Source organism: Doryrhamphus excisus, linkage group LG4 (assembly GCF_037039965.1).
Source record: "Doryrhamphus excisus strain RoL-2023G ecotype Guam linkage group LG4, RoL_Dexc_Guam_v1.1, whole genome shotgun sequence".
Classification (NCBI taxonomy): Eukaryota; Metazoa; Chordata; class Actinopteri; order Syngnathiformes; family Syngnathidae; genus Doryrhamphus; species Doryrhamphus excisus.
Genome location: NC_136360.1, coordinates 18,823,745 through 18,842,738, shown reverse-complemented (window position 1 = coordinate 18,842,738; position 18,994 = coordinate 18,823,745). Strand labels below are relative to the sequence as shown.

The 18,994-nt window shown below is 40.4% G+C and overlaps 1 protein-coding gene across 31 annotated transcripts in view; it reads right to left on the bottom strand.

The window, feature by feature from the left end:
- adgrl2a (adhesion G protein-coupled receptor L2a) overlaps positions 1-18,994 on the bottom strand; it is a 140,055-nt gene that overhangs the window by 68,095 nt on the left and 52,966 nt on the right. For 19 of the 31 annotated variants that reach the window (XM_058074180.2, XM_058074181.2, XM_058074187.2 and 16 more), the window contains exons 3-5: positions 17,419-17,632; positions 3,632-3,741; positions 987-1,046 (exon numbers count right to left, since the gene is read on the bottom strand). In XM_058074180.2, the coding sequence (XP_057930163.2) occupies positions 987-1,046; positions 3,632-3,741; positions 17,419-17,632 (384 nt within the window). The remainder of the gene's footprint in view (positions 1-986; positions 1,047-3,631; positions 3,742-17,418; positions 17,633-18,994) is intronic. The other 12 variants (XM_058074172.2, XM_058074194.2, XM_058074197.2 and 9 more) reach the window with 1 other exon arrangement.

The following is an 18,994-nucleotide window of genomic DNA, read 5'->3' as shown; positions in this document are numbered from 1 at the left end:
CTTGAGAATCCTCCGATCGGGAATGGCCTATGGAATACATTGTTTACATTTTGTTGTTTCACATTTTTTGGAGATTTTCTGCTGTTTGTTTTATTTTTTTGGGATATGATGTCCACAAAAAATTCTGATTCTGCGGTACAGTTGTTCCGCGCTGCATCAAGTTTTTTTTCAATTAATACATAATCACTGTTTTGTGGGTGAAATTTTTTTCTTCTTCTTGTGACGTTAGCTTGAGAATCCTCCGATCGGGAACAGCCTATGGAATACATTGTTTACGTTTTGTCTCGCATTTTTTTGTAAATTTTCTGCTGTTTGTTTTATATTTCTGGGATATTATGTCCACAAAAGATTCTGATTCTGCGGCACAGTTGAATTTTTCTGTTTTGTGGGTGACTATGCGGAGGCCGCAACAATCTGGCGCTCTGTCCTTCCCTCGTTCTTTCATTCTGTTTTGACTTCAACAGATTGTTTTTTATTTCCGATGGGAAAAAAAGGTTCCAACATCCAAACAGAGCAGAGGTTAACCAGCGTCTTGTGCTCGACCCGAGAGGTTGCACACTAATATGTTCCAGAAAACCAACAGAAACGGTCTATTAGGGTCCGCATATACCATGTAACGTTGGTTTGACTGAGATTCTGGAGATTAGGAAAATAAATCATTTCTGTTTCTTCTTTGAGGAAGAACCGTCCGTTCTGACAAAACCTCTGGGAACCACCATTGTTTTTACACTTGTCACTTTTGACGTATTTGGCTACGCCAAAACTGCTCCCCTCAGAGGGTCCTCCTGGGTTGAATCATGTTTGACTGATGATTATCTGATCAGTTGGTAGTCTTTCGAGGATTCTTTTGGGGGATACACACACGGTCAAAAGGAAACAGAGGATCGGTTGAAGGAGAGCACTAAACACTTCCAGTCGGACTAGTTTGGGAAAAGTCGGGCTCGTGCGGACTGACTGCGGGGAGGTCACACTGGAAGAACACTTACCAGGACAGTTGCGATAAGAAACATTCTGTGTTCTTGGTCCTATTCTGGTTGAGCATGGACCTTGAGAGGCAAAAACATGGCGCTACAGACATGCATAGATTGAAGATTTAGAATAAACTCATGAATCCTTCAGGAGGTTCTGTTTTCTTGTGTTGGAGCAGTCCTGACTGCATCCTCTGAGAAAGACCACGTCGAAAGAGTGGGTGGAGGCAAATGCTTCTAAAGCTAATCCCCGCGTTAAGGCCTCAGGTGACACAGGAAGACATATCATCAATACTTAATAATGAGGCAAGGTTAAAAAAAAAAACAACAACAACAAATGCGTGTTTGAGGTGAACCAACAGGATTTGATTTGAAGAACAAGAACTGACGACTCGTTATGACTCATTCCTTTGAACCATAGGTCCTTCAATCCCTGGGGAGGTGGGGCGTTCACTTGTCAAGACGTTCACCATCTAATGATATTCACCAATGGAATCTGAATCTATACTAATGGGGTCAGCTCACACAGGTACACTAATAATGCTAACCCTATTGAGCAGGAGTGGCCAAAGTGCGACATAGGGGCCATTTGGGGCCCTTGGCTGTTTTTTTCACTGACTGGTAGCACATGCTGGAAACAAAATTTAACAAGAAACAGCAACTATTGAGAAATCTGCAGTAATTTTACAAGAATAAAGTCATATTAGGTAAAAAAAAAAAGGATGCGAACAAGAAAAAGCTGCAATTTTATGAGAATAACATCATAAAATAATCATTTCGATTCCATTAAGTCAAAACAGGAAGAACAAGAAAGAGTAATTGTATTATTATTATTTTTTTTTTTAGTAAATCAAATAAGTTGGAATTTTTCTGGTTGTGGAAAAAGAACATATTAATTATTTAATAAAATTAATTAATTAGTAATTAATCCGTAATTAATTCATAATTAATACAAAATATTATTAAAGTCAAGTACAAAAACAAAGTTCCAACAAGAAAGTTAAAATAGCTGGAAAATTTAAAAAAAAAGTACGAAGACAAAAATATTAAGAGGAAAAGTTGTATTATAATAAGAAAAAAATAGCAATTTTACAAGAATAAAGATGTAATATTATGAGTAAAATAAGTTATTTTAGTTGCATAGAGTTTAAATATTAGGAAGGAAAAAGGTTATTTTTTGTCATTATTATTTGCCGTTATTGTAAAAAAAAGTCTAAATATTATGGCAATAAAGTCATATTTGTAAGAACAAACTTTCAAGAAGAAAGTGCGGACGGTAACAAAAATAAATAAATAAAACAATTGGACTCTTTTGAGCCAAATAAGTCCAAATATTAAATGGAATATGCTAAGAAAAAAAGACAAAAAAAGAGGGGAAAAAGTTTTGCTAATTTCATAATGAGAATAAACTCTAAATATAATGAGGAAAAATAATCTCATTTTAGTTGCGTAGAGTAAAAAAAAAATAATGAGATTTTTTTTTTTAATTATGTGGGGGGTAAAATATAATATTATGGAAATTAAGTTGAAAAATATTATGAAAATAAAGTCCTAATATTACAAAAAGAAAAGTCACAAAGATTATTTCAGAAGAAATCTATACAGTAAAAATGGGAAGAGGCTTTTTTCACCTGTAAAACAAAGCTGAGATGCTGTTTTTGTTTTTTCTTGGAATATATATAACTTTTAATCATATCTGCAAGTGTTGCTTCGCAAATATCAAAGTGGCAAAGTTACATCCTTTAATTTTCCAGTAGACCAAGTTTGGACAGCCCCGCTGTAGAATCTCGAAGAGAAATACGGCATACGTCCGTGTCATTATTTGACACCGGTGAGCAAAATATTCATTTTCATCGAAAAGAGCCAGCGAATATCATCTTCCCATTATTTCCACTCTAATTATTTCAGTTCCACCTGATTAGCGAGTCTGGCAATTCATGTAAATCTATGTCGTTAATCAGGTTGTAAAGGTTACATGGGGGAATATTCTTCACAAATTGCTAATGAACATGACAGCTCAAAGGACAACGGGGATTTTTAATGCAAAGGGCAATCTAAATTTTGTTTGGGAGCTGAATGGCAATGAATATTTTACCAACCAGGGAACAGGTAAAAAAAAAATGCTGACAATATTGCCTCGTAGGAAAGATTACGGCGCTGACTTATGAGTGCAGCCGTTCTGTTCTCTTACATAATGAAACATCTGTTAGCGTGCCTCCACACCTGTTGTATTGACTTCTATTAAGCCATCAAGGTGAGCTGCGCTTTTTGCCTGACAGACGTCTCCGAGCTAGAGTAATGAAACGCTCGCTGGCTATTACCGAAGAGTCAGCATGACTTCCTCCATTCCCCCTCCCTCTCCATTCTGCCAACTCATAACCCGGCTCGTCGGACTGGCTGAAAACATGGCGAGCGCATCAATAATACAGCAAAGTACCAAAGTGTTTCACAGGTCATATTTCATGAAAAGTTCATGGCGTGACACAGACGGAAGCGGAGATGGAGGGGAAAGGGTTGCAGACAAAGCGGGCAGAGCATCCAGACAAGGTCGGGGCAAGAAATGGGACGGTGATGCCGAGCAGGAAACAAGAGGAGGGTGACTTTTCCAACTTTTCAATGTATGACCAAGGTGGAGGGGAGGTATGGCTACTGTATATACTTACTGTATGGTACACACTCATACTGGACCTCCAGGTACTTGTAGGTCCCTGGGCAGGGGTCCGGAAAGACATCTGAGCCCGTGATCACGATGCACTGGGTCCGATTGTTGCATCTGTGGACAGGAGTTCACCATTATGCAATTTTTAAAAATTCATTCATTCATTTTCTCCCGCTTACAAGGGTCGCGGGGTTGCTGGAGCCTATCCCAGCTGACTTCAGGCGAGAAGTGGGGTACACCCTGGACCGATCGCCAGCCAATCACAGGGCAAATACACTACCGCTCAAAAATTTGGGATCACTTGGAATTTTTTTGGGCCAGTCTGAGATATGGCTTTTTCTTGGCAGTCCTGCTATGAAGTCCAGAATCCTGACGTCGCCGCTTCACTTTTGATACTGAAACATCGTTTTTATGTCCTTGTTAGACCCAGTTTGTGCTGCTCTCTGAAGGGAGTAGTTAACAGCATGGTAAGAGATTTTAGTTATGATTTTTAGATGTCTTTTCTAATCATTTATTAGCCTTATAAAATGATGAACTTGGATTAGCAGCCATACCAGGAGATTGATGCAGAGGACTGACAGTTGTTGATAGCAGGCCTCTATGCAAAAATGTACATCCTTCTTTGAAAATCATCTCATTCATTTTCATTGTTTGTGAAATGGATACAAATGTTGTGAAATGGAAAAAAATTGTTTGTCAAATGCATGAAAATTAGTTTTGAAACCAAAGACATTTTCAAGTGATTCCAAACATTTGAGCAGTAGTGTATAGACTCACACTCACATTCATCCCTATGGACAATTTGGAGTCGCCAATTAACCTAGCATGTTTTTGGAATGTGGGAGGAAACCAGAGTACCCGGGGAAAAACCCACGGGGAGAACATGCAAACTCCACACAGAGATGGCCGATGGTGGGATTGAACTCGGGTCTCCTAGTTGTGAGGTCTGCACGCTAACCACTCGACCGCCGTGCAGCCCGCAATTGTTTAAATAAATTATTTAAATTGTGCAGTGATGTTTTCGTCAACAATGACAAAATAATTGACTATGCTAATTATTTTGTCGACGAAAACGAGACAGTGGCAAGTTAAGCATGATTCTTTGAGGACCCTTTTTCATTGCATTCTTACGTTTCATCCTTTTATATGACCTTCATGTGTCCTTTGACCTAGGATTTCAGTACCGTTTCCCCTTACACTAAAAATCACTGTCTAGGACCCAGAGGACCGCCGAAACTGGCGTCAATACACCAAACCCAACCATCTTTGCTGCCGAGGGGACACATAATTCTATCGGCGAATGAACGCTGTAGATCAATAACGGTGTTCTGCTGATTTAGCGGCGACGGAGATAACATTTGTGTCGTCCCCCCCCCCCACCACATCATTGAAAAGTATATTATAGGCCGCCTCGTATTGTGCCCCCACTCTTTTGTTCTGAGATGCTGCAGTCATCATTGCCGTGTCCAAATGTTATTAAAATAATATTAGGGAGTGCTGCGGAGTATTGGAACAGAGGCGGCTTGGTTCCAGTCAAGGAACTGAACAAAGAGGAGGATTTGAATGCAGCTGTATTTCTGTTTTTTTTTTTTTTTTTACATAAAGTCATGAATAGATGCAATATGTCGTGCTTTACCACCTTTAGGGTGGGAATATTCTTCTCTTGGCACATGATAAATTTCATTTTTATGACAAGGAATAAAATTAGTTCCTTGTGTGCCTTTTTTTAAAAAATATACATATTGTACGTATATACTCGTAATGGCAGAAATGTATTACACCACAAACATATATTACTGCTTTGTTTCTTTAGTCTATATGTGTGCACCTTTCACGTCATTACTGTGATAACAGATCATATCTTTTATGACTGCTTTGTAGGGAAATGAAGAAACCCGTTTAATGAATTCATTTCAACCCGCAGCTATAAAACACAATGCTTAATACGCCGTGACTGTGCTTGCTACGTATATAGCCTATACTTTATAGGGTCACTGTGACCACGCTGCCAGCTTTGCTCATGCATAAGCTCGTCGCACAGGAGCCTTACAGCTTTAACGGCTCTTGAAACAGAAAAATGCCCAAAATAAAAATGGTGACACTAATGAGTCTTGCAATTGTTCCAGAGGTATGCGTGTTAAACAAGAGGACATAAGCAGAAAAAGGAGGAAGACAAAAAAAAAACACTTCCCATTTGTGTAACAATGTTGACGTAAGAGTTGATAGCTTTCTGATGCATTGGCCTCATTTTGGAGCTGTGGAGACGGGGCGTCCTGATCTATGGGAGTGAGGGACCCTGATTGTCTCATCTGTGAAACCTCGGGCTTCTCCCGAGACCAACTGAAGAAGATTTAATGACGTCTATGCAAAGCCGGAGCTTGCAATCTGTGATTGTGCATGTAATTGCAATCCCTGGTATAAAAAAAAAAAAGTGCAGTAGCCTGCCAGGGCACAGGTCTCAGCGTGCACCCCAATTAAATACATGTACGATATCATATTACTCTATCTTTTCATCGGCTGAGGCCATATGCTAATTAATGTACAATTGGAATAAAAGAAAAGGCATCGGTATCAATTGCTGCAGATTTTTGGTATTTTACTAATTACTCAATATGTGAGATATGGTGTGTTCATGGACCGCCCCACAAAGTGTGACGTCGCAAAGCTTGCCGGAAAATGAAGCATGAATAACAATGGTTTATGTATGCTGTATGTTTTACGATATTATAACCTATTTCTGAAATATGATCCACTTGGGGTCAAAGAGATGCGTTGAGATAGTCAGATGCGTTTACCGTGGGAAAACAGCCTATTTCCAAGGAACCAAGGCATGTTGAAGGACAGCCAAAATGTTTTAGAAAAAAAAAAAAAAAATCAGCAAATTTACAGGATTATGCCTCATGATTATGCCATCATAAACTGCATCTTACTGTGCATGTCAATACATATTTTAACATTTCTGGAATGTATTCTCAAATTTGGAACCGTCAAGAAGTTTAATATTGCTGCAAAAACAACTTTTATCTGTACTTTAATTTATCGACTCGTACACTACCGCTCAAAAGTCAGGAATCACTTGCAAATGTATTTGTTTTCCAAAGAGAAACACATTTTCATGCATTTCACAAACAATTTTTATCCATTTCACAAACAATGAAAATGAATGAGATGATTTTCAAAGAAGGATGTACATTTTTGCATAGAGGCCTACTATCAACAACTGTCAGTCCTCTGCATCAATCTCCTGGTATGGCTGCTAATCCAAGTTTGTCATTTTAAAAGGCTAATAGATGATTAGAAAAGCCATCTAAAAATCGTAACTAAAACTAAAATCTCTTACCATGCTGTTAACTACTCCCTTCAGAGAGCAGCACAAACTGGGTCTAACAAGGACAGAAAAACGATGCACAACTGTGCAAGAAGAAACAAAGAAACAAACAAGAATTATTCCATATGATCGGTGTCGGAATCGGTCAGTTTCACTCATGGATGATTGGTATCAAAATCGGCAACAAAAATCCCTCGTATTTACAGAGTCATAAGTAGATTTTCCATGCTCCAACTACAAAAATATTCAATTTATTGACTTGGAATCTATATCGTGGAAATCAATTTATCGCTGGCAGGTCTGTAACCAACTAATTGAACCAGGGGTGACTGTAATCATGAAAGACAAAAAACGAAAAAATCCTGAAAAATAGCACAAACTGGGTCTAACAAGGACAGAAAAAATGATGCACAACTGTGCAAGAAGACAAATATCTGAGAGTGTGTAGTTTAAGACAAAGACGCCTCACAGGTCATCACCTGGCAGCTGCACTAAATAGTAGCCATCAAACACCAGTGTCAGTATCAACAGTGAAGCGGCCACTTCGGGATGCTGGACTTCATAGCAGGACTGCCAAGAAAAAGCCATACCTCAGACTAGCCAAAAAAATTACCATGTGATCCCAAACTTTTGAGCGGTAGTGTATCTTGCTTGCAGTTTCCAATTGTTTAACAGGAATCAAAACCACAAAGTGAATGACAAAGTCTACTCACTTCAACATCTTCTGGCGTTTGATGATTGGAAATGCTTTTTTTTTTCTCGTACATCCTTTTTGCAAGTAACTACCTCCAAAAAAAAAGCTGCTTGCATGGCATGCAAAGGTTTATCCGGTGTGCACTGCCAAGTAAGAGTGTGATGAGGTGCCAACAAGACGTAACTGATGCCTCTCCTGATAGCGCATATCCACATGCAATTTAACCTTTTCCACCGCCGTCATAAAGCATGTCGGAGGAATAATTGGACAGAGACGTAATGGCCTAAATCTAACTATAAAGGAAGGAAGTGTGTGTGTGTGTCTAGGAGGGGGGGTGTCAGTGGTTTGGAAGAGTGGGTCTTGTGTTTTGGCGCAGTTACACTTTCAATTAAGTCCTCAGCGGCCTTTGGCATTGCGGCTTAAGGGTGGAGGCAGGGGTACTGACAATGGCATTACATGGCCAGTCAGCCTCTGTGGCCTGCACCTCATTACCTTGAGTGAGAAAATGCTTCAAACAGTCATTAGAGCACTTAAAAGGCTTGGCTTGACACGATATCCCCAACACCGCCACATACCCGCTTGACATTGGGGAGGTTTTAAACGGCAAATATACAAGAAATGACAGTTTACTTTCAAATGAAGGAATGTCTGGGAGTAACAAGGAAAACAAGTGCAGACGGTAGAAGAAGGAGAAGAACTGTCTGGAGAATGAAAACTCATTTTAAGGGGAAAATGTTGTTTGATAGCGTAAATAAGACGACATCAGGGGCGTCTAAACTTCCTCCACTGAGAGCCACATAGTGGCAAATGAAAGGAAGCAGGGGCCAATTGGATATTTTCTTCGAAGTTACAGTGTATATTTTCAAGAAAAAATATATATTTCTGTAGACGAAAGTCTTTTATTAGTATAACTAGGCCATTAGACCCTTTTCCCCACATTTTTGCTGTATTATTTTCCAAATACTTCCACTTTCTTTGTATTTGGAGCATAAAAAACCTCTAAACATAAAATAACACCCCTATAGTCACCCTAGAGTGTAAAAGTTTTGCATGGTTGACTTCAGCGACTTCACGATATTTTTGTTGAGCATAATGCTCCATACCATTAACACTGTTGTGGCAATGCTAGTAAATGTACAGCTATCAGCGTTATTGTGGAGTGGGGAAAGCGTCCCAACACACACAGAACAGCCGCTCATGTGGCTCATCTGATACCTCTCATGTGAAGATGCCCCCCTCCATCCTTCAAAAGTCCATAAGATCCTAAGAGGCCATTTGGAAGTCATGAAGTAAGCGGTGATGAAAAACAATCGCAATTGCAACCACAGGAGAGATGGGGGAGGGGGGCTTAACAGAAATGGCGCCGTCTACTTCCCGGCGCTCCCAGTTTGAATTTCAATCAAATTAGCATCTCTTAAACTCAAAGTGACCCGTCTAGCTCCATTTCATCTCAAATGCTGATGAGGTCCGAGGCGCAATTATCAAAGCAGACATGCCTCTGAAGCGTCTGGCCTGTTGATCGGAGACAATAAAATCATTTCCAGGGCTGGAACTAAAAAAAAAATAAAAATCAAATCACGCCATGCGGTGCACACACTTGCTCGGTCACCCCCCCAACGCCGGCTTTTTCTCAGGGGGTGGCCCAATAATGTCGCAGGAAATACCCTGTTAGGAATTAACCATTAGCATCCTGCTTTCAACTTAAGCCTGAGCCGATATCCGGGTAAGGCCGTCTAGGAAGGCGTAATTACTGTCATGTGCTTGTGTTTATATACTACACTACCGCTCAAAAGTTTGGGATCACTTGGAATTTTTTCGGGGCCAGTTTGAGATATGGCTTTTTCTTGGCAGTCCTGCTATGAAGTCCGGCATCCTGAAGTCGCTGCTTCACTGTTGATACTGACACTGGTGTTTGACGGCTACTATTTAGTGCAGCTGCCAGGTGACGACCTGTGAGGCGTCTTTGTCTTAAACTACACACTCTCAGATATTTGTCTTCTTGCACAGTTGTGCAGCGTTTTTCTGTCCTTGTTAAACCCAGTTTGTGCTGCTCTTTGAAGGGAAAGGGAGTAGTTAACAGCATGGTAAGAGATTTTAGTTTTAGTTAGGATTTTTAGATGGCTTTTCTAATAATCTATTAGCCTTATAAAATGATGAACTTGGATTAGCAGCCATACCAGGAGATTGATGCAGAGGACTGACAGTTGTTGATAGTAGGCCTCTATGCAAAAATGTACATCCTTCTTTGAAAATCATCTGATGCATTTTAATTGTTGAAATTGAAATGGAAAAAAATGTTAGTGAAATGCATGAAAATGTGTTTTTCTTTGGAAAAGTGATCCCAAACTTTTGAGCGATAGTGTATTTACTGGCACAACATGGATAATGCCGTCTGACTCACATCCGTTCTTCACCATTAATGACACATTTCATTTATTGACAGGTGTACCATTTTCCAGCATTGGTCTTAAAGGAATTCCTGGCAGTGGAAGTTATTGTTTGTCATCTTTCAAAAAACAATAATTAATACTGTATTTTCCAAACTATAAGTCAGACTTTTTTTCATAGGTTGGCTGTAAGAGATAAGATATGCCTTTATTCGTCCCTCAGTGGGGAAATTTGCATTGCACAGCAGCAAGAGTACAGAATCAGTTAAGCAGTACAAAATACACAATTTAGAAAAATATGACGTAATGTCTGTATTGGTCAAGTAGTTTTGTAAAATAAATTACCCGCAAAAAATGTGACTTATTTGTTTTTTTTTCCTTCCTAATTATTCATTTTTGGCCTTGTGCGACTTGTACTCCGGAGCGACTCGTAGTCCAGAAAATACGGTACTCCTTTGCCAACAATAAATACAGTTGACTGATTGCAGTTAAAGAGGGCAAGGCATGGCAAAATGGATCGCGTTTGATTGTTGACGCGGCCCCAACACTTTTATTTGCATTAAGCGAAGACAAATGCAGCACCCACCGACTTCAATCTCCTCAACTTGTCTCCTTAATGAATAATATTGAGCCCATAAGTGATCTTTTATTGGTATTAGCAGACGTTTGCCCGCTGAGAATAACAAGACGACTGCTAAAATGCTTGGCGTTGAGGCCATCATCATCAATAAAGTGTTGAGCGAGGAGCAGTTTCACGGCTCATGAACTTGTGCACGCCCCTCTGCAACAGCCGGGCTGCATGTGGATCTTTATGAAATGTTTATCTGCCTCGCTTTAAATAAAACTCTCGCCGTGCATACGCCGGAGAGGAACAAGGCGCTGCGCTGTCAAGCGGCAACAATGGAGCTCCTCAGAGAGCCGTGCATGCGCCGCGGTCACCGATATAAATAGTGCCGGCGCTATCATTTAAGCGCCACCGCTGCCTCGGATTGATTGACAAGAGTGAAGCAGCACAGTGGTGCCCCACTTTTGGTGTTGCTCTCCCAAAAGTGAGCTGGGATAGGCTCCAGCATATGTGATCCGTGACTGTAATGAGGATTACGCAGCATCAAAAAGGCTGTAACTGGAAACAATTTAGCATTATAAACCAGGGATTGGGCTGCACGGTGGTCAAGTGGTTAGCACACAGACCTCACAGCTATGTGGAATTTACATGTTGTCCCCGTTTTCTCCGGGTGCTCCGGTTTCCTCCCACATTCCAAAAACATGCTAGGTTAATTGGTGACTCCAAATTGTCCATAGGTATGAATGTGAGTGTGAATGGTTGTTTGTCTATATGTGCCCTGTGATTGGCTGGCCACCAGTACAGGGTGTACCCCGCCTCTCGCCCGGACACAGTTGGGATAGGTTCCAGCGCCACCGCGACCCTTGTGAGGATAAGCGGTAGAAAATGAATGAATGAATAATATTAATAAGAAGCTGCAAGGGGAACAAGTGGTTAGCACACAGGCCTCACAGCTAGAAGACCCGAGTTCAATTCCACCAATTGCATGTTCCCCCCGTGCATGCGTGGGTTTTCTCCAGGTACTCCGATTTCCTCCCACATTCCAAAAACATGCTAGGTTAATTAGCGACTCCAAATTGTCCATAGGTATGAATGTGAGTGTGAATGGTTGTTTGTCTATATGTGCCCTGTGATTGGCTGGCCACCAGTCCAGGGTGTACCCCGCCTCTCGACCGGAGACAGCTGGGATAGGCTCCAGCGCCACCGTGACCCTCGTGAGGATAAGCGGTAGAAAATGAATGAAAAAGGGATTAACGTACAAACAATACCCAGAATGTTATTACAGCCACATTTATTGAACGGCAATGTTCCTTTGCATGATTATTAATAACGATTTTCATGTCAGTCCAGGCCGTAAGGGTCTTACGTTCATACTGATAACTTTCACCTCATCTATTACAGCGCTATGAGCATTGATCATTTTTGTGAATGATACACCTCCTGGAAAAGCGATGATGTGCCGGCATGGCACGACTCAGCCATGTTAGAGCGCCAAGATCAATGCCTTTGATATGGAATGCTCGCAATGAAGCTTGTGAGTCAAAAACAAATCAATCAATGGAAGCCACTTATTGGTATTGTGTATCCTCATGTGCTTCACTCGGGATGTGTATTAATGTCAAGAGACTGAGGGCTGTAAACCGCCAAACACCTGAACCAGAGATGGCGTCCGACTAAAAATAAGCCAAGAATACTCGGTGAGATGAGCTCTGCGGGGCTGACCTTCTAACGCGTGGCAAAAAAGTGTCGAAGGGTGATTCACGTGACAGAGGGAACTTCTTTGGTGAATATCTGCATAACATAGCATGTCATGTGGGAACCTTTCCAGCCCTAATTTGTGTTCATCAACGTCTGATTAGAGGTGATTATATTTCCCCCTGCTTGGTCTGGGACTGTTCAAATGCTGGGGGGGGGAAGATCTTGATACAAAAGAACCTTTGGGAGGCCATGAAGAGCTCCTCTTAATCCCGCTTCCGGAGGTTACGTCACAATGTCTTCATACTTTAACATAAAATAGACCATCGCCATGCTCTGATAACGCAGTTAGAGTTGCTGTGGATGTTATCAATCACCTTTTGAAGAGATGTGATCTCATTAATGAAATGGCACCTTCTATTCCGTTGCTTTACTGCAATTTCTCTGACTCTGTGGACCGTTTCCAGTCCTATCTGGAGTCCTGATGATGATACATTTTCCAAAAAGATTGCTGCCGTCATGAATATTACGAGAAAGAGCTTGCATTAATTATATGACACTGTCTATTCTGAAATTTTATTACAATTTCTCTGACATTGTGGACTATTTCCAGTCTTAATCCGGAGTCCTTCTGATGGTGCGGTTTTCTAACACAAGAAAATTGAAGAAAAGAAAAATCCAACACAATTTCTATGACATTGTGGAGTATTTCCATCCTTATGTTTATTTTGCTGCATTCCTGCAATTTATCTTTGTGGACTATTTCCAGTCTTATCTGGAGTTATTCTGATTATTTATTTAAAAAAAAAACAAAACAAGACAGGTGATCGCATTAATAATATGGAACATTCTATGCTGCTGTATAACTTCAATTAATATGACTTTGTGGACTATTTCCAGTCCTATCCGGAGTCCTTCTGATGGTGCCATTCTCTAAAAAGATTGGTGCAGTTGTGAATACTTGCAAAAAGGGCAATGACATTAATTACGTACATGACACCTTCTATTTTGCTATAAAAAAAAAATGCAATTTCTACGACATTGTGGATTATTTCCATCCTGTTGTTTATTTTGTGCAAGGTATTTCCTTTCTTAAATGACTTGCAAAAGTGGTAATTGCATGATTGACTTTTTGCTGCATTCCTGCAATTTCTCTGACTTTGTGGACTATCTCCAGTCTTATCTGGAGTTATTTTGATTATTTATAAAAAAAAACAAGACAGGTGATTGCATTAATAAATGATAATGATAAATTAATAATATGGAACATTCTGTGCTGCTCTATGACTTCAATTAATATTACTTTGTGGAATATTTCCAGCCTTTGCCCTGGATTGCCATTGTTATTAATTACTTGTGAGACGGGTGATTCCATTGATTAAGCAACGCCTTCTATCCCGATGCATTACTGCAATTTCTCTGACTTGGTGGATTATCTCCAGTCTTATCTGGAGTTATTCTTATTATTTCTTTTTTTTTTAAATCAAGACGTGATCGCATTAATAATATGGAACATTGTATGCTGCTGTAGAACTTCATTAATATGACTTTTTGGAATATTTCCAGCCTTTTCCCAAGATTCAAGTCATTATTGACTTGCAATCCCATTGATTAAACAACGTCTTTTATCCCGCTGCATTACTGCAATTTCTCTGACTTAGTGGACTATTCCAAGTGTTACTTCGGGTTGTTTTCATTATCTTGCATTACATTGCCACTGTCATTGACGACTTGCGAGGGGCCTGATGGCCGACACCTTCGATGCTGCTGTATTACCGTAATTTCTATTTCCAGTCTTGCTTCTTCATTTTCCACAAAGTGGAGAGACGGCTTCTTGTCTCATTTGAGTTCTATTGTTGGGAGATTGATCAGTCAGAGCCCTCATCGTTTCTCTTGTAATGTCTTTGATCTACCATTGTCATTAATGGCATTGTCATCAACATATCTAATAGTACCGTAAAGCAATACTTTTTCATAATTCTTAACTTATGATCACCAAAATCCTTGACATTGTTAGTAACACATAATACACAATATTTGTGCTAAGAATGTTCAGGATTTTAATCAAAATCCAATAATTATCATATCCTACTGCTGTATATTTTTTCTGTTATATTTTTAAAATATGAATTATATACAACTATTGAACCGTCACATCTGCTGGGGTCGGCCTTGAGATGATCAGCCACCTGATCGCTAATGAATGAACGTCCTAATTGAGCCTCAGCTATTCCTATTTTAGCATTGTGCAAATGGATGGAATATACCCAAACGCTAGGAGTGCCAACAGGATCTATCAAACATGGCGGAGGCTCCTTCCAATTCCTCTTGCTTCCTGACCATATATGATACTGTATGTGGGTGTGAACACGAACTCCATGGTCGAATTATTACGTTTTTATTTGACAGGTGACTTTACAAGACTGGAAATTATTTGTATTGATTTATTTTAAGAATTAACAGTGGGTAGTGTTGGCATTGCTCACACCAACACTGCGTTTAGATATTCAATATGCATTCCGTTAAAATATAGATGAACAGCAGCATGAATCACACATTTTCAGCAATGAAATATAATACTATTCTGAAATGGGAAAAACCGTGCCAAGTGAGAGAATGTTATTTTCTATTCAAAAGCTAAAATATTTATTGGTGTTATGCTTGTACTTAATACATTTAATCTACTCCGGAGACAAGATGTTTTGTGAATACTGTACAGCATCAATGTACTCAAGTTAAATTATGCGGCAAAACATAACCTATGAGATTGCATGCGGGCTGAGACCCATTTCTCATGCGGTCTTGGTCTGCCTATTTGGGTCGGCAGACTGAGTTCACACTGCCTTATAGGCTCTTTCTGCATAAAACTGCATAACAGTACCTGTGTGAAATAATAATTTTTAAAAATCAAGAATAAGAAAAAGAATAAGACGAGAAATAAGAATACTACTTATTCTAATCATAAAAATTATAAGAATGAGAATGAGAAGAAGAAGAAAAAAGTAATAATAATAATAATAATGGGATGCACGGCGGTCGAGTGGTTAGCGCGCAGACCTCACAAATAGGAGACCAGGGTTCATTTCCATCCTTGGCCATCTCTGTGTGAAGTTTGCATGTTCTCCCCGTGCATGCGTGGGTTTACTCCGGGTACTCCGGTTTCCTCCCACATTCCAAAAACATGCTAGGTTAATTGGTGACTCCAAATTGTCCATAGGTATGAATGTGAGTGTGAATGGTTGTTTGTCTATATGTACCCTGTGATTGGCTGGCCACCAGTCCAGGTTGTACCCCGCCTCTCGCCCAAAGACAACTAGGATAGGCTCCAGCACCACCCGCGACCCTCGTGAGTAAAAGCGGTAGAAAATGAATGAATGAATGATAATAATAATTAATAGCTCACAAACAAAGAGCACCAACGGCCATTTTAACGGCACAGAACAGCCCAATCAGTTGAGAGCCACTGCCTTAAACGATAACATGTACTCTCGCAATGTGCAAAACGACCAGAACTGCAGTCCTCCTGGCGGGATTTGTGTTTCAGGGGACTATTTCTGTTGTCCGAACGAAGGGGTGGAGGCCTGCGTAAGGCACGCGGCCACGAGAAGCAAGCAGGCAGGCGGCAGCCTTTCAAGACAGACAATGTGAGTCAGATATCTGACTTCATCAAACTGGGCTTGACAATAAGCTCCCCGCATACACGGGATCTGCTGTTTTATTTCATTGTTTCTTCCCCTTCATTTCCCAAGGCGGCTTGCCAAAGTTGCTGACGCCCCTCTATCATCCAATATCTCTCGGTGGCATTCATATGTCATTCTATCTTGTGCACTTTGGCTGCGATGGCATCCCGACGTGACAACTGCTCTCATGTTTAAGGACTCATATTTACAGTGCTGGTAGTGGAAGCCTTCAGGAGCATATGGGCACACCACATGTTCAATTCCACACTAAACCATGCTTGGTATTAGGACACCTGGCCGTAAGACCTAAAGGAAGTGGAAATGGAATTAAAATAGGAGTGCGGCTGTGCCAATTTCCCTCTTCTGGGAATCTCAGATTTTATTGTAAAGGTGACTATAGGGGTATTATTTCATGTCTAGGGGATGTTAAAAATATTAAATTTTTAACATCCTACTTAGTAGGAATCCTACTTCTTATAATGGTCGGGTCGAGAACCAATTTACCGTGATAAAGGAGGGATTAGTGTAGGCAAAATTAAAATTAAAATTAAAATTAAAATTAAAATTAAAATTAAAATTAAAATTAAAATTAAAATTAAAATTAAAATTAAAATTAAAATTAAAATTAAAATTAAAATTTCATATAACGATTTTATATAGTACCCAAAACGCTTCACAATGAAGTGAAGCCATCATTCATTCACCACTGGTGGTGGTACTACATCTTGTAGCTAGAGCTGCCATGGGGTAGTCTGACGGAAACATGGCTGCCAATTTGACCGCCACCAAACATTCATCCACATCCGTACACCAGTGTGAGCAGCACTGGTGGGTATCTTGCCCAGTAACTGGGTGGAGGGAACGAGGATCGAACCACCGACCTTCCGGTTTCTGGACGACCTGCTCCACCTGCTGAGGTACTGCCGCCGAAATGTTGGCCGTATGAGGGTTATGTTGCTTATGTTTGCATTTATCATGAAAAAAATATTGAATGGGAAAAAACGTGCTAAAAGGCAACTGAAATATGGATGGATGAGTTTACTTTCCACACTGAATGTATCATCCATTAATACAGATTAATACAAATTTCTACCAATACCATAAACAGTAGCCCTAGCATAACTGTCGATATTATTTTCCTAGCAGGTTACTGATGCTGATGTGATCTCACTGCCTTCTCTGATCTCCTCCCCCAACTCCACAGCTATATTGAGTTTGTCTATTTTTGATGGAGTCAATCAATCGGGCTGCAACCACACTGATTTTCCTCTAAAAGCGAGGAAGCAGAGGGATTTTGAAAAAAGGTCAGCCAAAAAGGGGCAACTTTCCAAAAAACAACCAGTTGACAGCAATCCAGAGGTGGTTACTCGGGGCAACCAGGCATCAGAGAATTCCATACACCTACTACAACATCCAGTACAGATTCCATGGTGTTACTTTACCTTTGTGCCATGATCTTGTAGGCTTCCGGAAGGTAACAGTTGATGTTTTCCATCTGGAATGGGTCAGCATCGCAGATCTTGTCATCTGTCCGCCCGTAGTTGGCGCTTTCGATGGTTATGACATCACTTCCTGGGCAGCGCAGATCGATGGGGTAACCCTCACAAGACAGCTCTCTCCGTACTAGGCCAAATGGCAGGGCGGCCCGACTGAAGCCTGAGGACGTGGAAAGAGAGCATCATCAGAGCAAATCAATGCGGACCTCGGCTGACACTAACATGGGAGACAGTAGCAATGGGAATGTCTCTGTAGTCTTACATACGGTATTCTGCTCACATCAATTAGACATACTTAGGCACACTTGGTATAGTTATAGTTCACCAGCTTTGACGAAAACAATCAACTCCATTTTGTGTACTTAGTAGTCATTCATTCATTCATTTTCTACCGCTTATCCTCACGAGGATAGTGGCCAGCCAATCACAGGGCACATATAGACAAACAACCATTCACACTCACATTCATACCTATGGACAATTTGGAGTCGCCAATTAACCTAGCATGTTTTTGGAATGTGGGAGGAAACCGGAGTACCTGGAGAAAACTAGCTGTGAGGCCTGCGCGCTAACCACTCAACCGCCGTGCAGCCCTTCCTTTAATTAATAATTTAGAACTGTTTTCTGCATGTAAAACTATAAAAATGTGTTTTGTGTTGCAATTTTTGAGAGTCAGCAATGGAATGGCGACAAAGCTGACTTACGGTTTCCATGCCAACTAAAAAAAACGCTAACTGGGGTGGACACTAATTGAGCTTCATTAAGTTTTTCAGATTTTTGTCAATTAGTATTAGTAAACAGAGTCCACAATTTGTTATATTTTAACTTTAATGTGATTTTTTTAATATGTTTTTGTTTGGGTGTAGGCTTAAAAAAAGGTCAGGTCAGTTGGAGGTTCTTTCAATACACCAAATGAGCAAACACGCATAAACACAACTAACACAATCTGACAACTGCCCAGCAAAATATGGATCTGTATTTTTTTTTTTTTGTAAACACGGTCAGCTTGAGTGGGTCCTCAATTCCTGTCCTGTGTTGCATCACAATACGAGGCACTAAGAAAGCGTATTTTAAAATAATAAGCGGAAATCAGCGTTATATACGTACATGCAATTAAAAAACTTCAGCTGAGTGAAGCCACAAGTTCTTAACGGAAAGTGAACATATAGAAACGCACTCGCTCGCCAAGTGCCAAGTGTTGCGGCACGGCGCTGTATATCCTAACCAGACTGCCAGCTGCTCCTCTGTTCTCAACCACAAGCAGCAGTGAATAATAATAATATCCATTTTTTCAGCATCTGTTGCCTTTTTTTTGTCCCATAAATGCCAGCGTGTGTAACCTGCAGCTTGGCTGTTAGCTACATCGCGGCGCCGCAGCCTCTCTAATGAGCTTTCGTGGCTGCTTACATGCACTTGTTCCACTGTATTGCATTGGCACCTGGACAAATGAGACCAATCCAGACATACATTTGTTTGGAAAGTATTTTTTTTTTCGACTTTCAATCTGTTTATGTGGCAGCAG